The 21,333-nt window shown below is 40.2% G+C and overlaps 2 protein-coding genes across 2 annotated transcripts; one reads left to right on the top strand and one right to left on the bottom strand.

Moving 5' to 3' along the window:
* Positions 1-1,587: 1,587 nt before the first annotated feature.
* On the bottom strand, positions 1,588-13,265 carry asb5b (ankyrin repeat and SOCS box containing 5b). The gene is made up of 8 exons (XM_074628518.1): positions 13,109-13,265; positions 11,237-11,375; positions 6,957-7,036; positions 6,014-6,121; positions 5,707-5,860; positions 4,005-4,139; positions 2,998-3,189; positions 1,588-2,884 (listed from the first exon to the last, which is right to left on the bottom strand). Exons 1-8 carry the CDS (start codon positions 13,169-13,171, stop codon positions 2,757-2,759), a joined length of 999 nt encoding a protein of 332 aa, XP_074484619.1. The 5' UTR covers positions 13,172-13,265; the 3' UTR covers positions 1,588-2,756.
* Positions 13,266-15,465: 2,200 nt separating this feature from the next.
* spcs3 (signal peptidase complex subunit 3) lies at positions 15,466-20,987 on the top strand. Its single transcript, XM_074628271.1, has 5 exons — positions 15,466-15,706; positions 17,056-17,131; positions 18,409-18,483; positions 18,772-18,887; positions 20,286-20,987. Exons 1-5 carry the CDS (start codon positions 15,564-15,566, stop codon positions 20,416-20,418), a joined length of 543 nt encoding a protein of 180 aa, XP_074484372.1. The 5' UTR covers positions 15,466-15,563; the 3' UTR covers positions 20,419-20,987.
* The last annotated feature ends 346 nt before the right edge of the window (positions 20,988-21,333 follow it).

Here is a 21,333-nt window from a genome sequence, read left to right as displayed (position 1 = left end):
CTGAGAATCTTCCCAGACTACTTGCTAAATGTGTGCTTAAATCTGCAGTCAATGTGTGCTTAAGCCCGAGGCAACCACGAATATTCACATAATGAAACCCTCGATAAAACACTGAGATTCATCCAACTAAATAAACTGGGGAAAAAAGTTCGGAAACTTGTGTTTGGTGGATTATTTCTCTGTTGTTACAATGCTAATTGGCATTGTATTATACATCGTTAGAAAGCCTGTTTATTTTCCTTCACAATGATGTCCAACTTGTAAGGATCATGCATTTGTGGGATGAGCAGCACTGCTGATTATGTGGGTAACGCCCAAGAAAAATTTGCCAAAAGGCTCTGCCAATGGTAAACAGTGTATTCTCCTGTTGGTGTTGACTCTTGTTTTGAGTTGTTTGGTGGATTGGATGATTGAACTCTCTATCAGTAACAAGGAACAAATGAGACATATTGGCTATTTTACACTTTATTCATTTCATACACCGTCAGGAGCCTCAGTAGCGGTGGAAGATCCATACGCAGCTACAACAGCCTGGCACCTCCTCACTCATGCTGGTCACCAACCTGGTCACACGTTGCTGTGGGATGGCGTTCCATTCCTCAACCAGGATTGGTTGCAGGTCAGCCAGCGTGGTTGTGTTGGTCACTCTAACACGTACAGCACGCCCAAGCTGATCCCACAAGTGTTGAATTGGGTTGAGGTCTGGACTCTTGGCAGGCCGTTCCATTCTCTCTACTCCCACATTGTGGAGGTAGTCTGTGATAACCCCGGCTCTGTGGGGGCGAGCGTTGTCATCTTGGAGGATGAAGTTAGGTCCCAGATTGTGGAGGTATGGGATCGCCACTGGCTGCAGAATCTCATCCTGATATCTCACTGCATTGAGATGGCCTTCAATGATGACAAGCCTTGTTCTACCAGTGACATTGATGGAACACACAACCATGCTGGCTGACCTGCAACGAACCCTGGTTGAGGAATGGAATGCCATCCCACAGCAACGTGTGACCAGGTTGGTGACCAGCATGAGGAGGAGGTGCCAGGCTGTTGTGGCTGCGTATGGATCTTCCACCGCTACTGAGGCTCCTGACGGTGTATTAAATGAATAAAGTGTAAAATTGCCAATATGTCTTGTTTGTTCCTTGTTACTGAAAAAGAGTTCAATCATCCAATCCACCAAACAACTCAAAACAAGAGTCAATACCAACAGGAGAATACACTGTTTACCATTGTCAGAGCATTTTGGCAAATTTTTCTTGGGCGCTCCCCACATAATCAGCTGTGCTGCTCATCCCACAAATGCATGATCCTTACAAGTTGGACATCAATGTGAAGGTAAATAAACAGGCTTTCCAACGATGTAAAATACAATGCCAAATAGCATTGTAACAACAAAGAAATAATCAACCAAACACAAATTTCCAAACTTTTTTTCCCAGTTTACTTTACTGACCCCATATACTGCTTTAGCAAACTAATAGCGTAACCCTCTTCCAAGCTCACTGCTGTGAGACTGCTGGACAGGTCAGTGAGGCCATGTCACGGATCATTTATTGGTATTAACATACACAGTACATACAGACACCATGCTTGTCAGTGGAACATTTATTTCAATATTTACAAAATGACATATTGTGTTAAACCAACATATAGAGACAAAATAGTCTGAATCAGCTGTCACTATCAGTCAGACAAATGTGAGTCCTATTGAATAAAAAAATCAAAATAAACAGTGATTGTGTCTATAATGGCAACACAAAGGCAGTGGACTGTGTACCAGAGTGCAGCATGAATCAGAGTAAGTCTTCAGTGTATTTTGAAGTAATGACGTTGTATAGCCAAATTCAACCATACGGTTTAAAACATTGTCATGTGTTAACACATAATGTGGTTAATAAGAAGATTGGCACATCCTTATTTAAAATGTTAAAGAAATGGCATCTGAGGCCCTGTTCAGACCTGGTATTAGAATGCGTCCCCGCATGCGTCTTGAGTGACCACTTGTGATCTGATCTCACTTCCCCGCTCTATGTGCAAATAATCATGTAATAAACACATGGCTAATACAGCAGACGTTGTGACGAAATATTACATGAATATCAGCAGTAATATCCTACATATTCGTGAATTTGGTTAAAGTGTTATTGTAGCGGTGGTCCCCGGGGACCTCCGTGCTGCAGACACCTCTGCCTTTGCCAGGAAACAGCGGGTACAGAGCTCCAGAGAGCCGGGGAGGAGAGAGAGCGAGCTGGTGGGCAGGTGACAGCTTCGTGCAAAACACCGGAACAAAAACACAGACACATCTCCAACAATATGATAATAATGCACTTCCTGTGCCTAGTCTGATAGTCCGTAGATAGCCTACTGTATGTAGCCCATAGATAAGATATATTGTAATAAAATACAGTTGCACCGACAGGATACAGTAGAGCATGAAGGCCGTTTCCATGCTGACAAGCGCTCGCGTCTGCCCGTCTGTTCGCATGAGGAGCTCAGAGACCCACTGATCCCAGCAGGACGTCAGTTGAGTAGGTGGTCCTTAATCTAGCCCAGGACACATTCACTACACACTGCTAAAATAATGTGGTCATATGTGGCCCAGACCACCTCTGAATGTGGTCTGAAAGATCCGATTTCAATGCGTCCTGAGTGCGTTCACACCTGTACTTAGAGCTGTCCACTTGTGATCCGATCTCTGAGGACGCATGTTAATACCAGGTCTGAACAGGGCCTGAATTGTAGTTGCTCTTCCCATCATCCTATGTGTACTCCAGATAGTGAGTGAGCAGGGAAGGGAGAGGAAGGAGGGGGAGCTGCTTCAATCTGGATCGACCAATCAGGTTCCTGATCTGGAGACGACACAACTGGCAGAGACTCCTCGGAGAAACTAGAGAGAGACAGAGTGATTTCCTCTTACTGCTGTGATACAGCTCAGCTTGAATTTCAAATGGTTCCATGCATAAGTATTGAGAATCATTGCAGCAGAAGACATTGCAGTACCTTCAAATGTCAGTAGCAGCTGTTGTGTTTTTCCACCAGCAGGCGCTAGCTCCACAGGTCGCTGATCGTTACTGTCTCTGATGTTGACATCAGCTCCATAGTCTAGTAACACTGACACCTGATCTGCACTGTCCTGTCTGACAGTGGCATGCAGAGGACTGTCACCTCCTCTGCCTAAATTAACACTGGCTCCTAGAGAGGACACAGACAAGAGGAGAGGAGAGAAGAGAAGACATTAAATAATAAATTCAGTCATTGTGTAGATAGAATAGAAGAGAACTCTACACAGGATTTAACCCCCTATGCAGTGGAAAAAAGTAGAATTGGGTCCTTTATTAGAGTTCAAAAGAATATAATGAAAAATCACTTCTTCACAGAGGAACAGCCTAGAGTAGTTGATCCCAACCTGGGGGTCAGGGGTCTCATTACAGAATTATTGTTATTATTATTAGAGTAGTGGAACCCAACTTGGGGGTCAGGGGCCTCATTACAGAAACTTCCTAAGTCTGAACGTGTCGCCTCTCAGTTTAGGATGACATTGGTCCGACAGAAACATGTTTCCTAACTGTATTTAGGGAAAAAAATCTTATGTTAGAGTAGAAATTTAGCTATTACAGAACCGTCCTAACTGAGAGATTTCTCAAGTTAGGAATCCAAAGTTCCAATGGCATAGAACCTGTCCTAAATTCAAAATAACTGCCAAAAATGGCAGCAGTACTGTTGTTAGTCTGTATGGCAATGACAACAACGGTGGGGAACAACATGTACACCAAAATATAATGATTGAAAGACTACTCAAGACATACTCGTATTAATGGGTATCAACTGCCAAGACAATGAATTCATTAAGTAATAAACAAAAGGTGGCGTCACTTTGAGCACATTGGGTAAAGCTGCTCATTTTCTGGACTAAAAATACCAAAACAATCATAGAAAGCTGTGGACACACGCTCACACTACAGGAGGTAACACAGGTGTGCTACAGAGTTGCCGTAAATGAGACACACCTCTGTGCAGCAGAATCTTTGAGCAGTCTGTGTGTCGGTGTAGACAGCTCATGTAGAGAGCAGAGCCCAAGTGGGACACTCCATAGTCTGGATCTGCTCCATGAGACAGCAGGGACTCCACACACTTGCTATTACCTGCACACACAGACACACACACACACACTCACTCACACTCAGAATGATGAAACATTCACTAACTTTCAATGCTGAAGTAATTTGAATTGAAGTGTAATTGTAAACAGCTTTTACTTTGAAAAGTTATTGAACAGTACCCAGGGCTCCAGATTAACTTTTCCACTGCTACAAACTTTCTCAGTTGGTCACACCAGCACATGATTTGGTTGCACCTTTTTTTGGTACAGCATGGTTTTTAAAATATTCACCTATAGACTGATTAATTTTTGGAACACGGTAACTTCTATATGGATTTCTTCGTAAAGTTCTACGTACACACGCATCATGCGCTGTGTGTAGGGCACCAAGTGCCGGCGGGGGCACCAATGAAAATGATCATCATGCGACCATGTGAAATTTTAACTCGCAGGCGCACTCTGGAGCCCAGAGGCCTGTACTACGAATCAGGATTTGGCGTTAGGTAACTTCAGGGTTAACCCTTCAGGGTTTTCCATCCTACGAAGGTGGATCACTTCTTACCGTTGTAGATCGCCATGGTAACTGACGCTGAACAGCAAACCTGCTCCGGAGCAGGTTGTGTTCCAGTTAAGACATCAACTCGTATAAAAGCACCTCCTACTGACCAATCAGAGCTCGGATCGTATGATAATATTACACTATAATACGAAGAAGTTACAGTCATAATCCAGGCTGAAATTAACACAGTTTAAAATGACAAATGCAGGAAGGACATCTGGATTTATGCTGGGGGTTATTTTTTTTACTTGGTCTCGAGTTTGTTTCACACCGCTGGAGACGGGGACACAGCTGAAAGAAGGTTGAAATACTCATACATAATGAAGTGTAATCCATTCATCCATAACAAATCTAAAAGCTATTTATATCTAAATGACTATATTTGACTTTTGAGTATTCCGTTTAATTAATAAATCTGTTAATTTACTCATTCACACATCAGGAGTTCTTTTCTTTTGCCAGCTGTCCTTCCTGCATTTTGCAGCTTCAACTGGGTTATTTTTAGTCTGGATTAAGTGTTTAACTTCTTCGTATATGTCTATTATAGTTCGCTCTTCCTTTGTAAAATGTGCCGCTCTGCCTGTCTGTCTGCAAGTCTGTAGACTTGTCCATGTTTGTGATTGGTCACATGCTGCAAACACCACCCTTTTCATGTGAACGCGCTCATAGCCAGATGGAGAAACCCTGGGTTGATTTACCGAGTTGATAACCAGCTTCGTAGGACCGTTTAGCGGGATCTCGTTTGTTAGGGTCAATGAAGCCAGATAACGAGAAGATACCCTGGGTATGTTGAAATCACTTTGTAGTACATGCCTCTGGTACCTTTGTGCTCTGTTATCAGGTTTTCACCAGAACGTGACCTCTCTACTGTAGTTAAACATTACAACCTGACCTTTAAATGTCGTAGCAACCTTTAGCTGATCTGTTTCATTTTCAAAAGGCCAGCACGTGAGTGAGATGAGACATTCAGCCAAATTCCACCAAATTCCAAAATCTGGTGACAAGATGTTTGAGATATTGTGTCTCTGTGTCCAGTCTTCTGGATACTGACCTCTCTTGCAGGCTTCATGCAGAGCCGAGGGGAAGTGTGTGTGTGTTGTGTGTGTGTGCGCTCCATTCTGCAGCAGCAGTTCCATACAACCGACACTCCCAGAGGTACAACAGTTGTACAGAGGAGTGACACCATCGATGGTAGCAGCATTTACCTAGACACACACACACACAAAAAACAATCACTATATCTACTAACACACACACACACACACACGTTAGTGTATAAATGAAAGTCAGCAGCTGTTTAATGACAGTGATGATGAGTTTTAGGGTGGACACATGGTGATAAGAAGAAGAATTCTTACATTAGCTCCAGCATTTACTAATGCTCTGACACAGGCCACATGTCCTGACAGGCAGGCTTCATGGAGAGGGGTCACATGATCGATGGTGACAATGTTGACTTGATATCCCTAAAAAAATCAAAGCACACAACATTATGACTTTATTTTTTTAGACTGACTTATTTGAATCAACTACCTTGGTATTTCAAGCCCCCCTGTCATACCTGTCAACACTCCAGATTTGTAACCCTTTTTCCCACTCTGCCCCCGATTGGTAATTTCTCCAGCTAATCTCATAGTGATTTCATAGTGATTTGCAAATCAAATGGGTGTTTCTGTGTGGGATCTGTGTTGCCAGATTAAATTGGAAGACAGGAGGCCTATAATTCTTCACACATTACGGTTAATTTTACGCTAAACATTGCCTTTGTGCGACTGTGATGATCCTCCATGCGGAACACAGTGCGCTGTATACAATTATACGGATTAAACGAAGGTTCGATGCACAGAATTTGCATCAATGATATTTCGTAATCGAGTTACTCAAGGAATCGTTTCAGCCCCAGCTTGAAGTGAACTGAGGCTTTTGGATCCAAGAGGTCTTTTTCTGGACTACATAGGTTCACACCATAGATTGTATATAAAGATGGACGACATGACAACTCCCCGATTGGTTCGGGCAGATGACCTCGATACCGCGGCTCCACCACCCGATCACTACTGCGCAGACTCTGGCTCTAAATGAAGTCAAAATCTCAGGATGGCAGCTCCCGTATCCGGGATATTTTGGCTTCACTTCTGTACAGTGGGAGGAAGTGGAGACGAGCCGTCCATCTTTATATACTGCCTGTGGTTTACACATACAAAATGTACCAGAAGCAAAATGCAAAAACGTATCCCTGCCAAATGTCGCATGTGTGTGTGTGTGTGTGTGTGTGTGTGTGTGTGTGTGTAAGGATGTTACCTGAGCCAGTAGAGTGTGCAGGGCAAGCAGTCGACCCTGAGAAGCTGCTTCATGGAGAGGGGAGCGATCTGCCCAGGACCCTGGACACACAACAAACACACACATACACACACACACACACACACACACACACACACACACACACACACACACACACACACACACACACACACACACACACACACACACACACACACACACACACACACACACGCACACACACGCACACACACGCACACAGAAGGAAACAGACAAACAGTTTGTTACAGGTGTAGCAAAATATACCACTTACTGTAAGTGACCCATAGAGATATATTTGTAATACTTGTTCCATCATGCCATTGAATTTGAACTGTTATATTCTTATGTGTAAGATTTGAAAATGTTCTCACTTGACTCCCAGTGGTAGTAACCAAAAGGACACTGTGACAGACACCAGAGTGTGCAGGGGATACTACACTGATTTAAACCAGAACTGTCTCATTTTACTACAATCTCATGCTATCAGAATCGTTTTCGAGACATAGTGGTTGTTTTATCATGCTCCAAGATCCTATAGGCCACTTAGTCTGCACGGCATCTCAGTTCTGACTCGTGTTCCAATTCTTTTCAATCCTTTTTCTGAAGACCCAGGGGAAAACTTGAATCAATTACAACGTCACGGCAGGAGATTTTCCGGTGATTTTTTGCATTGAAAAACTGCCTCACGGCACTAAATAATGGTCGTAAATAATAAAATGTCTATTATAGCACATCGTGACAAGAAAACAGTAAACAGCATAATCCTACATGGTCGCTATTCAAAATATACGACAACTGTGGTAAAATAATATCATAACTTATGCATTATGTCATGTCAATTTTACCAAATATAATTATATGTGGATAATTGGCTCTTACAGTGAAGAACAACTGAGACCGTTTTTCTGGGTACTACACTAGATTACATGTTCTAAGTATTGCTGGGGCATTAAGTGGCATTTATGTGTTGTCAGGAGGATATGGACATGATTTACTGACTCAGTCAGAGGCACCGGGATGAGCTGAATTATACCCAAAAAACAATTAACTGCTACAGAGCAGGCATACTTCATCATCAAGTTAGATATAGATCCAACTTATCCTTTCTCATTTTGCTGAATCAAATATTGAAACGGGTGAGTGATTTTTCTTCACATTACAGCTGAACTATAGAATAACAGAGGGCGCCGTGGTGGACCGGTGGCCGACCATCAACCACAAAGTGCCCGGTTTGAATCGAGACCTCTGTTGTGTGTTTCCCATCTTAGACGAACAAACTTTAAGACACAAAACAGGGATATGCTAAAATCACATACACTTGTACATATATTGTAGTAGCTTTAATTGTATTAAATCAAATAATAACAATGATTGTTAATTGTTGCTCCACTCATTTTACATTAAAGGAAGATATCTGCTCAAAACACAGTCTGTAGCAGGACTTCAGCATTGCTCCCTGCGGTTATATTTAGTGTGAGAGAGCTTTTTCTCAACAGCTGTGGTATCAATAACTGCACCCCAGTATGCACCACATAAACGCACAAAGTCTTATCAACAACATACCCATATCTCCGTCTCCCCATGGCACATCCAGCCACCGGTAGACATAAGACATTTTAAATGAAATGGATATGAAAGGACCTCCACACCTTCTGCTTGTCCTTATGTAGAGTCTGTCAGACTGGAAGATCGCCTGACCGGCTACACTGAACACTGACCACACACTGCAAATACTAATAATAACTACTAGCCAGCTTACTAGCTGACTGAATAAGTAGCTGGATAACTGACTGGCTGCTTGCGCCACAGGCAGAGCAATCTTACCAGTGTGTTGAGATTAACAAACTAACCTAAACTATCTGCTGAACCAGCTAACTCGCCACTGAATCTGCTATTAGCCACCAAGAAAAACAAAGTCTTCTTATTACCATCTGTTGTGTTGAGAGTGGACAGTTACAGAGGCAGCAGCCATATTTAGATGGGCTGTGAGGTCATCTCCGTCTCTGACCTCTCTGTACATGCCAGCGCCAGGAGCCATTTTGGAAAGGTCATGAGAAACCTTCTTTACCTCACACATGAACTACCTGTCTGAATGTCATCCTCCTCACTGCGTCACTGCAACATTTTCCTTCATTTGTCCCTCATATGTCTCCTTCCATGTTCTTCCATTTTCTTTGTTTCACAACAGTCTGCATTATTCTCATCTCATTTTCTGAGTCACGTCTGGAATAGATGAATTTGCCGCAGTGATTTATTAGCCGTTATATTGATATTGCCATATATTTTTGTGGGGCGATAAGTAACAAAAATAACAGTCCAGAAATGACAAGTTTGGTTTGTTTTTTATGCTCCACGTAGTACTTTCTTAAAGACAATTTAAAAGATAAATTTGCAAGTCAAGAAAGATGGATAAAACATCAGGTAAGATAATTTGTGCGAGTTATCTAGCTATAGTGTTGGTGACGTATATTGTGCGAGATGAGAGACTTTCTTGACTTGCAAAATTACCTTTTAAATTGACAAACATCATATGTGTGATTCAGGACGCAATTCAAACAGGATCAAATAAATGGGCCTATTTGTATCTCACCGTTGACTACCATATATTTTTTCCAATTAAGGTCACATGGGGTCCGCTGGAAGGAGAGGGACTTCGCCTCTCTAGTTGTCCTTCACCGAATGGTGCAGTAAAAAAAATTGGTTAAGGTAAATAAGATGTGGTTCATGTTATTTGAAATGTTAGCATGAACAGTGCATGTACACAGAAAAAAAGTATTTTGAGCCCTGCACTGTATGGTTATTTATTTATTTCCTGACTCCTACCTCCTACCTCCATCCCTTTTTAATTTGAATTCAGAAAAGGACAAAAAGGTAAGCAATGCGCTGTCTGTATGTCACTAGCTGTTATAGTATAGGCTACAGGACAGGAAATATTAGAAATGGTTTATAAAAGCTTTGTTGAGGGTTGAGTTGAGAGGGTTGACAGTTCTTTTTATTTTTCTCAGTTTGGTAACATTAAAGGTCCCATACTGTAAAAAGTGAGATTTTCATGTCTTTTATATCATAAAGCAGGTTTAAGTGCTGTATAAATACTGTGAAAGTATCAAAACACTCAATCCAGAGAGAAATACCCACAGCCCGTATTCAGAAACTGTGCTTTAGGAACAAACTGTCAGGATTTTTATCCATTTGTGATGTCACAAATCTACAATATTTAGACCATTTCACAGTTTTAAACGTAAAAGCATTCTAAATGTGTCCTAGTTTATTGCCTGCTGCAGTGTATGTGAATGACACCAGCTGACAGGAAGTAAACATGGACCCAAGCTGTTGCCTAGCAATGCAATTCCGTTGAAATAGAGAGATAGATAGATAGATAGTAACTTTATTGATCCCGAGGGAAATTCAAGTTTCCAGCATCACAGTTCCATAGTACAAAACATGTTAGTAAAAAGGCAGTAAAAAAGTTAGTAGTGCAAAGTACAAAAAAATATACCAGATATAAAAATACAAGGAGATGAAGAAAACTGTTGAAACTGAATATAGTGCAGGGTAACAGCTGTGATATAGGACTATTAAAAAAGTGACTATAGTGCAGAAGAGACTGTTAGAAGTGAGTATAGTGCATTATTATCTGTCCTGCAGACCGTCCTCCTTTGTCCCCTCCCGCCCTAGAGAGGTGTTGTACAGTTTGATGGCTCGGGGGACAAAGGATTTCCTGAGTCTGTCTGTGGAGCACTTGGGGAGCAGCAACCTGACGCACTAAAACGGAGCGTTTCCGGCAAAGAGTAAATACAGGTATATCCAGGCAGACTATATGAGAAACATAAAGTTTTTTTTAACATTACCGCATGTAAACATGTTCTAGTAGAAACATAAAATAAGAGTGTGAACCTGAAAATGAGCACGATATGGGACCTTTAAGGAAACCTGAAAGCCAAAGATGGAATCAGGCTGTCAAGAGTTGTAAGTAATATGAGTAAGAGGCCCCAATATCACATGTCAATCATATAGTATAGTCCACAAAGCTACTTGTATGATGTAACATTATTTTTGCTCTTACTTTTAAGCTGATTTTGTCTTTTTACACGAGGTTTGACCGGAGTAAATACATCCTGCATCCTACATATCAATGTATACATATCCTACATGTATTTAAATACGTATATTATAAAATAATAATAATAATAATAATACCTTCGCCTATAGCAGCGTGATCAAGCTGTGCTTTAACCACAGCTCAGCAGCAGTGTACCGACCTTGGCTGGTCAGAATGCCCCAGCACGCTTTCTTCCTCTCTGGGACCTGCTCCGGTAGCGGTCCGGGTTCAGCGCCTCTTTTCCGGGACATCTCCGGAGCTCCTCCGGTCTCTGGCATCTTCCCGCAGCGGAGGAACAGCTGAGAATAGACACATAGCGGTGTGAGGCTAGGCTGCTGGGCTGGGGGGTCTAGTGCTCACAGCTGATTGGCTGAAGGGCTTTGTTGTTGTTGTTGTGCTCGATGTTCAACCCACATGACCATCTCACATGCGCGCCCACGTGTGGACGACAGGAACTATTTTTGTCCTTGAATTGGACAGCTTGCCCACACACTCACACTAGTGATGGGAATTCCGTCTCTTTTTAGTGAGCCAGATCATTTGGCTCAGCTCACCAAGAAGAGCCGGCTCTTTCGGCTCCCAAACGGCTCTTCGTTTTACCTCTTCTGCCTTTTATAGTTCAGCCAAATTTAGCGCTGTTTGGATCTATGATTAGTATGTGTGCAGATATATCACTTAAATTATTCAATTTAATTATACTAAACCTTATAATTTCCAGAATACCATAATTTTACATCCGGCTTCGTTTCTGACTGTCACTCATCTTGTCTGCTATTCGCGCACCACACTCCTCTCTCTTTCTCTCCTCCTCTCCCTCCTGCTCTGTACCTGTAGACCGTCAGCGCGCCGTGCATCCCTGCCCCTCCCCGCCCCTCCCTGCTTGATGGTATGATCCTTGTCTGTCATCACCTGATTGGTCGCACGGACATCATTAACACAACATTCAGTCACAGTCAGTGCATCGAATGCCCGTGGCGCAGAGAGAAAATTGTCCTATCATTCTGGCTTGAATTAATTAAAGAAAAAGAAAAAAAGACTCTTATCGTTCACTTAAAAGAGCCGGCTCAAAGAGCCGACTCGTTCGTGACCAACACATCACTAACACACACACACACAAAGCCCTCAGCTCTTTGCATGTAGTGTGTGTATCTATATGTGCGTGCCAAGTAGATTTTCACATACAGGATTTTTTTTTGAAAACATTTTTGCAATTATTGCATAAGTCTTCGCAGAAAGTAGTACAATAGAGACAGAGTTAGAAACAAAAGAAAAAAATAAAGATTATTTAGTTCCATGACAGAAATATGTATAAAGAAAAAAAGAAAAACAACAAAAATAGCATATATATGAACTATGAACCCACGCAAAAGGTTTACTTAATCAGATATAATATTGAAGAGTTGCATAAATCAATAGTTTTGTTTAATATTTTATTACAGGTTTTTAAATGTGATAGTGTTTGAAGATATATACCTAGATTTTTTTTTTAAATGTAGTATAATATAGTAAGTTCTTCAAGAATTTAATTTTCTGAATGTAAAATTTGGCTAAAACAATAAGCAAATTAATGAAATATTGTTCATTGCTGGATAAAGTAGAATTGTTAAATATTAATAACAAATCGTGTTCTAGAAACATAAATATAGAATAGAAATAATTACAATAATAATATTAAAATATATATATATATAAAATTAAAATAAATACATGTACAATGTAACAGTTTAAAAGGAAAGAGCTGGGCAGGAATGTGTAAGAGGGGATATGCAAAGGTTCAAAGAATAAAGAATAAAAAGAATATACAATGTAAAAAGATGTGCGTTAATTGTATATCTAATAAATGTCATACATGGCAAAATCTCAAATAATACATGTAATCCAATAATTAATTTCATATTATATACACAATGCTTATTCATATCAAGTTCACATGCTAGATTCCATTTATTATGCATCTCATACTTCAGTTCGTATACGTTTAAGTCTTGTATTTAGTATGTATGTTTTATTATAGATAAAAGACTAGTCTTACCTTTACTTTGTAACTGCATACAAACCTGTATGATTTCAGTAATCCAGGGTACACGGTACACATACAGTATGATACCACCACATACCCATGTTGTTCTTGAATCTGTTATAAATAAAGTTATTTGAAAAAAGAATGCAGCCTGCTTCTTCCGCCTACTCATCACTCGCTGCTGCGTCACATCCGGTCACATCCATGGTGTCAAGCGCTGTCAAGTAACACAGAACCGGAAGTATGCGGGAGAGAAAAGACATCTTAAAGACAACACTTCCACTACAGTGAGTTCAATACAACGTTCACTGCAGCAGACTTTCGAGCTGCTTATTTAAAATCAGTGTTTGAGAATTATGTTACCATATATATATATTATATTTCATGGTATATTTTTGTCAGCCTGTTGCAAACATTAGTTACACAGAAAAGGAGTGATCCTCTCTTGGCCTGCATGAATTTACACAACTAAAATCTAATTTTAGAAAGAGTGTATCATGTATTATACATGATACACTTATATATATATATATATATATAGGATATAAATTAATGTTTATATATATATATATAAGATATAAATTAATGTTTATATATTAAATATATATACACTCATATATGTGTATATATATACAGCTCTGGAAAAAATTAAGAGACCACTTCAAAATTATCAGTTTCTCTGGTTTTACTATTTATTGGTATGTGTTTGAGTAAAATTAAATTTTTTGTTTTATTCTATAAACTACTTACAACATTTCTCCCAAATTTCAAACAAAAATATTGTAATTTAGAGCATTTATTTGCAGAAAATGACAACTGGTCAAAATAACAAAAAAAGATGCAGTGTTCTCAGATCTGGATTAATGCAAAGAAAACAAGTTCATATTAATTTTTAAACAACACAATACTAATTTTTTAACTTAGGAAGAGTTCAGAAATCAATATTTGGTGGAATAACCTTGATTTACAATCACAGCTTTCATGCGTCTTGGCATGCTCTCCACCAGTCTTTCACATTGCTGTTGGGGAACTTTATGCCACTCCTGGCGCAAAAATTCAAGCAGCTCGGCTTTGTTTGATGGCTTGTGACCATCCATCTTCCTCTTGATCACATTCCAGAGGTTTTCAATGGGATTCAGGTCTGGAGATTGGGCTGGCCATGACAGGGTCCTGATCTGGTGGTCCTTCATCCACACCTTCACTGACCTGGCTGTGTGGCATGGAGCATTGTCCTGCTGGAAAAAACACTCCTCAGAGTTGGGGAACATTGTCAGAGCACCAAAGAAGCAAAGAAGAGCCAGGCTGAGGTTTGCAAAAGACCATAAGGATTGGACCATAGAGGATTGGAGTAAGGTCATCTTCTCTGATGAGTCCAATGAGTCTAATTTTCAGCTTTGCCCAACACCTGATCGTCTAATGGTTAGACGGAGACCTGGAGAGGCCTACAAGCCTCAGTGTCTCGCACCTACTGTGAAATTTGGTGGAGGATCGGTGATGATCTGGGGGTGCTTCAGCAAGGCTGGAATCGGGCAGATTTGTCTTTGTGAATCAAGCCAAGTACAAACCTCAGCCTGGCTCTTCTTTGCTTCTTTTGTGCTCTGACAATGTTCCCCAACTCTGAGGAGTGTTTTTTCCAGCAGGACAATGCTCCATGCCACACAGCCAGGTCAGTGAAGGTGTGGATGAAGGACCACCAGATCAGGACCCTGTCATGGCCAGCCCAATCTCCAGACCTGAATCCCATTGAAAACCTCTGGAATGTGATCAAGAGGAAGATGGATGGTCACAAGCCCTCAAACAAAGCCGAGCTGCTTGAATTTTTGCGCCAGGAGTGGCATAAAGTCACCCAACAGCAATGTGAAAGACTGGTGGAGAGCATGCCAAGACGCATGAAAGCTGTGATTGTAAATCAAGGTTATTCCACCAAATATTGATTTCTGAACTCTTAAGTTAAAACATTAGTATTGTGTTGTTTAAAAAATTATATGAACTTGTTTTCTTTGCATTATTCGAGATCTGAAAATTTTTTATTTTTTTTGTTATTTTGACCAGTTGTCATTTTCTGCAAATAAATGCTATAAATGACGATATTTTTTATTTGAAATTTGGGAGAAATGTTGTCAGTAGTTTATAGAATAAAACAAAAATTAAAATTTTACTCAAACACATACCAATAAATAGTAAAACCAGAGAAACTGATAATTTTGAAGTGGTCTCTTAATTTGTTCCAGAGCTGTATATATAAATAAAACATTAATTTATATCTTAAATTACTTTCACCGACAAAAAACACCCCAACATCCGAAATAGACGTGACATTTATTTTATTTTGAAATGCATTAACAGGAAGTGTGTGTTCATCCTCTGAAACTTGACACTTCCTGTTTGTACCCAGCAGCTACCCGTCTCTCATTGAACCAGGCTGCTGTATTCTTCTCCTCCCTGTCCTCCTCTCTGCTGTTTCATCATGAACACGGTCCTCTCCAGAGCCAACTCTCTGTTCGCCTTCTCCCTCAGCGTCATGGCGGCTCTAACCTTCGGCTGCTTCGTCACCACGGCGTTCAAAGACAGGAGAGTTCCTGTGGACATCCACGTCTCTAAAGTCATGCTGTAAGACACACACACCGTCCATGAGCATCCAGCAGGTGCAACAGCTGTTAGCAGGGACTCTACTGTGTGTATACTGTATATACAGAGCTATATATATATAATAACATGTAGCACTGAGGCTGGATGACGTTGTGATGCACGCAGACAATGAGCAGTTAATAACAGCTGGTGTTAACGTGAAGCTAAGCTAAGCTAGGTGTTAGATGTTAAAGACGCAGCTTGCAGGGCCTTCTGCTGCTGTTTGATATCTACTTTCTGTGCATGAAATTCTCTGGTTGTGGGAGTTTAAACGTTACCCGACTCTCGTTACAGTTTTAGCAGGTTGTATCAGTCAGAAACTGTGAGTGTAGCCGGAAGTGAACCAAACCGGAAGTGCTTGTTTAGAGTAGTAGAACAGGAAGCAGCTGAGCATCTCTGATGAGTTCATTACATACAGGTGGATCAAATATGGAAATGACACTGAAATTACACAGAATGCTTGGTCACATTCTAATTCTTGATCCTGAAATTAGCCCACATCACTGAGTTGTTCATTTGACACAATATTGCAGTCAGGCTAACTTGTTGTTGTATGACAGTTTGTGTGAAAACATGAAATCCAGATACATGGGATAAGTAAACAAGGGAAGTTAATGTAACCAAAAGCTTACTTGATCAAATGTATTCATTGATAATATTACTAAATGTCAGGCATCATGTTGGCACCCGTATCAAACATTTTCCAACAACACTCAGCGTACCAAACTATTAAACTAAATTAACTGTTTTATGTGATCAGATAAAATCTGCATTCAGAAGTTTTTTCCTGAATGGAAACAGATCAGGGAACAGTAATTGTAGTTTTGCAGTAATTACAAGTAACAATGAAATAATCTTAATCTAAAATAGCGTGTGATTCATGGAAATATGAACTAAAAGGTAAATCAGTACTCTAAGGTTAGAGCTGTTAACATAACATTCATGTTAACAGATGGACTGCATGTGTACAAATAAGGATGTTGAAACTAATTCAAGCTAAATAACTTAATAACGGCATTGCAAAGTACATATGACACACTTGTAGATGTTTAATATTGATTTAACTCCCAGGTTGTGATTGCATTTCAATTAACCATTTTCTATAAATCAAAGCTGCTGTATAGAGTGACACCAGTTACAACTAATGTCATACGTTTCTTTCATTCTAGCATATCCCAAATCTTTCACCCTCAGTCATGTGATTTCATGCAGCTTCCCAAAGGATTCACCGTCATTCTTCCTGCTGTTTTAACTCACACTTGAGGTTGGAGGCAGGTTTCCCCTCAAACCTCTGACTCTTCCTTCATCTCCCTTCTCTCTCTGTTTAACAGGAAGAATGTTGATGACTTCACAGGACCCAGAGAGCGCAGTGATCTGGGTTTCCTCACCTTTGACCTCTCATCTGATATCCTTTTAGAATACTGCGACTCAAAATGACACGTCCTGCAGTGCACAGTACATGCAAGAAGAAAGAAATGTAATTGTAGTTACAGCCAGCAGCAGCCAGTGTCGGCCACTCTGTTCTAATCTTGAGTGAGTCTTGTTTAGTGACCTCTAATTGTGAAATGCATGGTTGTTGTGGTAAGAATCAACACCAGAGGCCTGTACTACAAAGCGAGTTCAACATACCCAGGGTATCTTCTCCTTATCTGGCGTAACTAACCCTAACAAACAAGATCACACTAAACAGTACTACGAAGGTGGTTATCAACTCGGTAAATCAACCAAGGGTTTCTCAATCTGGCTACGAGCGCGTTCACATGAACGGGGCGGTGTCTGTAGTATATGACCAATCACAGACATAGAGTTGCAGACAGACAGGCAGAGTGGCACATTTTTACAAAGGAAGAGCGAACTATATTAGACAAATGGGAAGAAGTTGAACACATAATCCAGACTAAAAGTAACACAGTTGAAGCTGCCAAATGCAGGAAGGACAGCTGGCAAAAGAAAAAACATCCTGATGTGTGAATGAGTAAATTAACAGACTTATTAATTTAACGGAATACTCAAAAGTCAGATATAGTCACCTAGCTATAAATAGCTTTTAAGAGTGTAATAGATGAATAGATTATATTTCATCATGCCCTTTAACAAAACTGTTGCGTGTATGACTATTTCAGCCTTCTTTCAGCTGCGTCCCCGTCTCCGGCGGTGTGAAACGGACTCAAGAACAAGTAAAAAAATATATATATAAAAACATATTTCAAAGCGGTAAACACCCCCAGCATACAGCCAGCTGTCCTTCCTACATTTGTCAGTTTAAACTGTGTTGTTTTTAGCCTGGATTATGACTTAAACGTCTTCGTATTTGTGTAATATTACTAAGATCTGTGCACCGAGTTCTGATTGGTCAGTAGGCGGTGCTTTTATACGAGTTGATCCCTTATCTGGAACATAACCTGCTGCGGAGCAGGTTAGGTTTTCAGCATCAGTTACCATGGCGATCTATCCCGGTAAGAAGTGATCCACCGTTGTAGGACTGAAAACCCTTAAGAGTTAAACCTGGAGTTACCTCGCTAACCCCAAATCTATCTACCGTTAGAAATAGACCTGTCTCTGTCTTCTATAAGAAGTTAACACGTTTCTGTGGTGTTGAGTGTTGACATGGTGCAGTGGAAGCAAGCAGTGAACTCAGCCAGCAAAATGTCTCTTCCCTTGTTGTTCCTTAACTTGTCCAACATTTGCAGCCAATTTTTGACTGGAACGTTAAACAGCTGTTTCTCTATCTGTCTGCTGAGTACGCCACAAGAAGTAATGTAAGTCATTATCAACACACACACACACACACACACACACACACACACACACACACACACACACACACACACACACACACACACACACACACACACACACACACACACACACACACACACACACACAACCCTGTACTTCTATCTTTGTGAGTACACTCATTGATATAATGTATTCCCTAGCCCCTCACCCTTAACCATCACAACTAAATGCCTGACCCTAACCTCCTGACCCCGAGCCTAACCAGTTAAAATTGGTCCTCACAAATAGTGTGTGTTTGTGTGTGTCAGTCTCTGAACCAGGTGGTGCTATGGGATAAGATCGTCCTTCGAGGTGAAAACACCAAACTGAACCTCAGAGACATGAAGTCCAAATACTTCTTCTTCGATGATGGCAACGGGCTCAGGTGAGACACACGCACACACAGCAATCTGCCCATTAGGTTTTGAAATATCAAAACCTACGTACGAGTAGAAATTTGACGTGACTATGGTATAAACTTGTACTTTAGAGGGAAATATTATACTATTACAATTATTACTCTTCAGATCAAGATTTGACACATTTTACACAAACATGTTGATAAAATGATACATTAAACTACCCAACAGCATATAAAAAAGTATAAATTAGCACCACCTTGACCAGCTACAACGTGAAAATGCTACCATGTCCATTAATGTACATACTGTATGTTTGAGCCATCACCTAACACCTGCCCTGATGTGAGATCAGGATCAGTGTTCCAGGTGTGAGTATTATAGTTTCACCTGAACCAGGAGAGCATGTCATCACTCTAAATCCATGTAGAAAGGTAACGTACAAAATCATGTGTACCTCAATGATGAGATAACATAAGAGAGGGTTGGACCAGTGTTTGTATACAAGAAACCCGTCTATATTAATGTTCTGTTAATCACTTTCAGATTTCACAGTTTTTAACTGCACCTGTAAAAATTGTGCAAATTGCTAATAGGCATCAGCGCAGACAGGACAGCAGGTTCTTAATTCAATAAAGAATGGTCATAATCAAAGCTGCGGAGGCTGACATGCCCTTACTTTTAGCTTAGTATGGGATCCTACATTTCCCATAATGCAACTCAATAGCATCTTTTATTAGAGCCTTCCTGTCTGATAAATGCCCTCATCTTTCAAAGCCCACACCTTCAGTTTATCACACAGACTTTCTGCCCAAGCTGAGATAACCTTGAAGACACTATCAATCAAATCAATCAAATCAATCAAATCATATTTATATAGCACCTTTCAAATAAGTCAAAAGAAATTCAAAGTGCTGGACAGCTGATTGACAAAAATATAGTGTATATAGAGCGTTAGAATTGGATTTAGAGAATAATGCACACCAAAACAACTAATATAAATGTTTGTTGAATAAGAAAGCAATAAAAGATGGGTATTTAAGATTATAAAAGATAAATAAAATACAAGGAAATAAAAATAACAATAAAAATAAATAAATACAAATTATGAAACTACACAAAATAAGCAAATTGTATTAAAATAATACAATTTTAATAAAATGAAATAGAATAAAAGATAATGATCATCAATAAAATGTTGATTAAATAAAATAGAATAAAATAGACACTATAATGATGATGATAAATAAAATAAGTATTAACAATAAAAAACAAACTCATAAGATCACAGATATTTGATCTCAGACAAAGCTCCTCTAGAGACAGAGACAGACGTTATAGCACTGTTCACACGATACCATTATAAAATCTGAGGTTCTGTAGTGCGAGTGGCTGACTAACTGTCATGTCTGTGTCGTCTCCAGGGCCAACAAGAACATCACTCTGACGCTCTCATGGAACGTTGTTCCCAACGCTGGAATCCTGCCTCTGGTGGCTGGAAGTGGACAAGTCAGCCTCCCTTTCCCAGAATCATATGAGACCACCAAGAGCTATTAGTCAGACAGAAACACACATCCAGCCACTTTCAACCATGGATGTATAATAAGAACTGGATACCGGACCCCAAGACGGCGCCGGTTCAGTCCAATGGGAATCACTCGCCTGATGCATAAGCAAAAAAGTTTTCTATCTTCCTGGTTTACTTCTAGGGTACGTGGCCCACTGAGTATGCGCAGTAGTGTTTCTCCCGCCGGCCCAGAGACTCACTTTTCTCGGCTCGAGAAAAGTTTTACAAATATGAAACCTCCATGGATCAAAAACTCATAATTGAAACAGTCTTAATTGACCTTGTTTGCAGTTGTCCTCAACAGTTTTACAGATGTCTCTTTTACAACGGAGGTCTATGGGGAAGATGCTTTCTGGGCCGCAAGAGGATTTACTGTTACAATACTGCAAGTGGCCACTGGGCAAAATTGGAAGCAAGGCTGAGCTATCCAGATCTTATTATACAGCCATGATTTGAGCACACACTGTTCACACACACTGATGACTCACACACACTGAACATTTGGTGTCTTCACAGATGTAAATGAATCTTTGATTTGTAATAAAAGTTGAGATTGGAACATCTGTGTCTTTGTGAGGATCTTTAAATAGCAGGTTAAACTGTTGATAAAGGATCAGTTCACCCAATCACAAAAAATACATGTCACTTATCGGATATCTACCCGATACGGACTCAAATAGCTGGATTGGGTATCGGTGACAATGAAGCCAATCTATTCAATTTAATTCTAGGTTTACTATATACATTATAGACTAATTTGAATTCCTGTTTAAGTTTAAGTTATTGAAAAAGGCTGGGACACGGGTCTTATGAAGATGACGCTCTGATGACACGTGACCGAGCCTCTTTCAATAGGCTTTGTTTAAGTTTTGACCAATACGTTGCTGCATTAAAAAGGTTTACAC

This window comes from Sebastes fasciatus, chromosome 3 (genome assembly GCF_043250625.1).
Source record: "Sebastes fasciatus isolate fSebFas1 chromosome 3, fSebFas1.pri, whole genome shotgun sequence".
In the NCBI taxonomy this organism is placed as follows: Eukaryota; Metazoa; Chordata; class Actinopteri; order Perciformes; family Sebastidae; genus Sebastes; species Sebastes fasciatus.
The sequence above is the reverse complement of the archived record's forward strand: the minus strand, read 5'-3'. Positions and strand labels throughout refer to the sequence as shown.

What these genes read in the sequence shown, in the direction of transcription:
- asb5b (XM_074628518.1), bottom strand. Translation starts at nt 13,171, where the DNA reads ATGTGTACCGTGTACCCTGGATTACTGAAATCATACAGGTTTGTATGC. An exon ending in TATGCAGTTACAAAGTAAAG is followed by an intron (nt 11,376 to 13,108) that starts GTAAGACTAGTC and finishes GTCTATTCTCAG; the next exon opens with CTGTTCCTCCGCTGCGGGAA. An exon ending in GGGCATTCTGACCAGCCAAG is followed by an intron (nt 7,037 to 11,236) that starts GTCGGTACACTG and finishes TTGTGTGTCCAG; the next exon opens with GGTCCTGGGCAGATCGCTCC.
- spcs3 (XM_074628271.1), top strand. Translation starts at nt 15,564, where the DNA reads ATGAACACGGTCCTCTCCAGAGCCAACTCTCTGTTCGCCTTCTCCCTC. An exon ending in CCTTTGACCTCTCATCTGAT is followed by an intron (nt 17,132 to 18,408) that starts ATCCTTTTAGAA and finishes CTTGTCCAACAT; the next exon opens with TTGCAGCCAATTTTTGACTG. An exon ending in GATGATGGCAACGGGCTCAG is followed by an intron (nt 18,888 to 20,285) that starts GTGAGACACACG and finishes TGTCGTCTCCAG; the next exon opens with GGCCAACAAGAACATCACTC.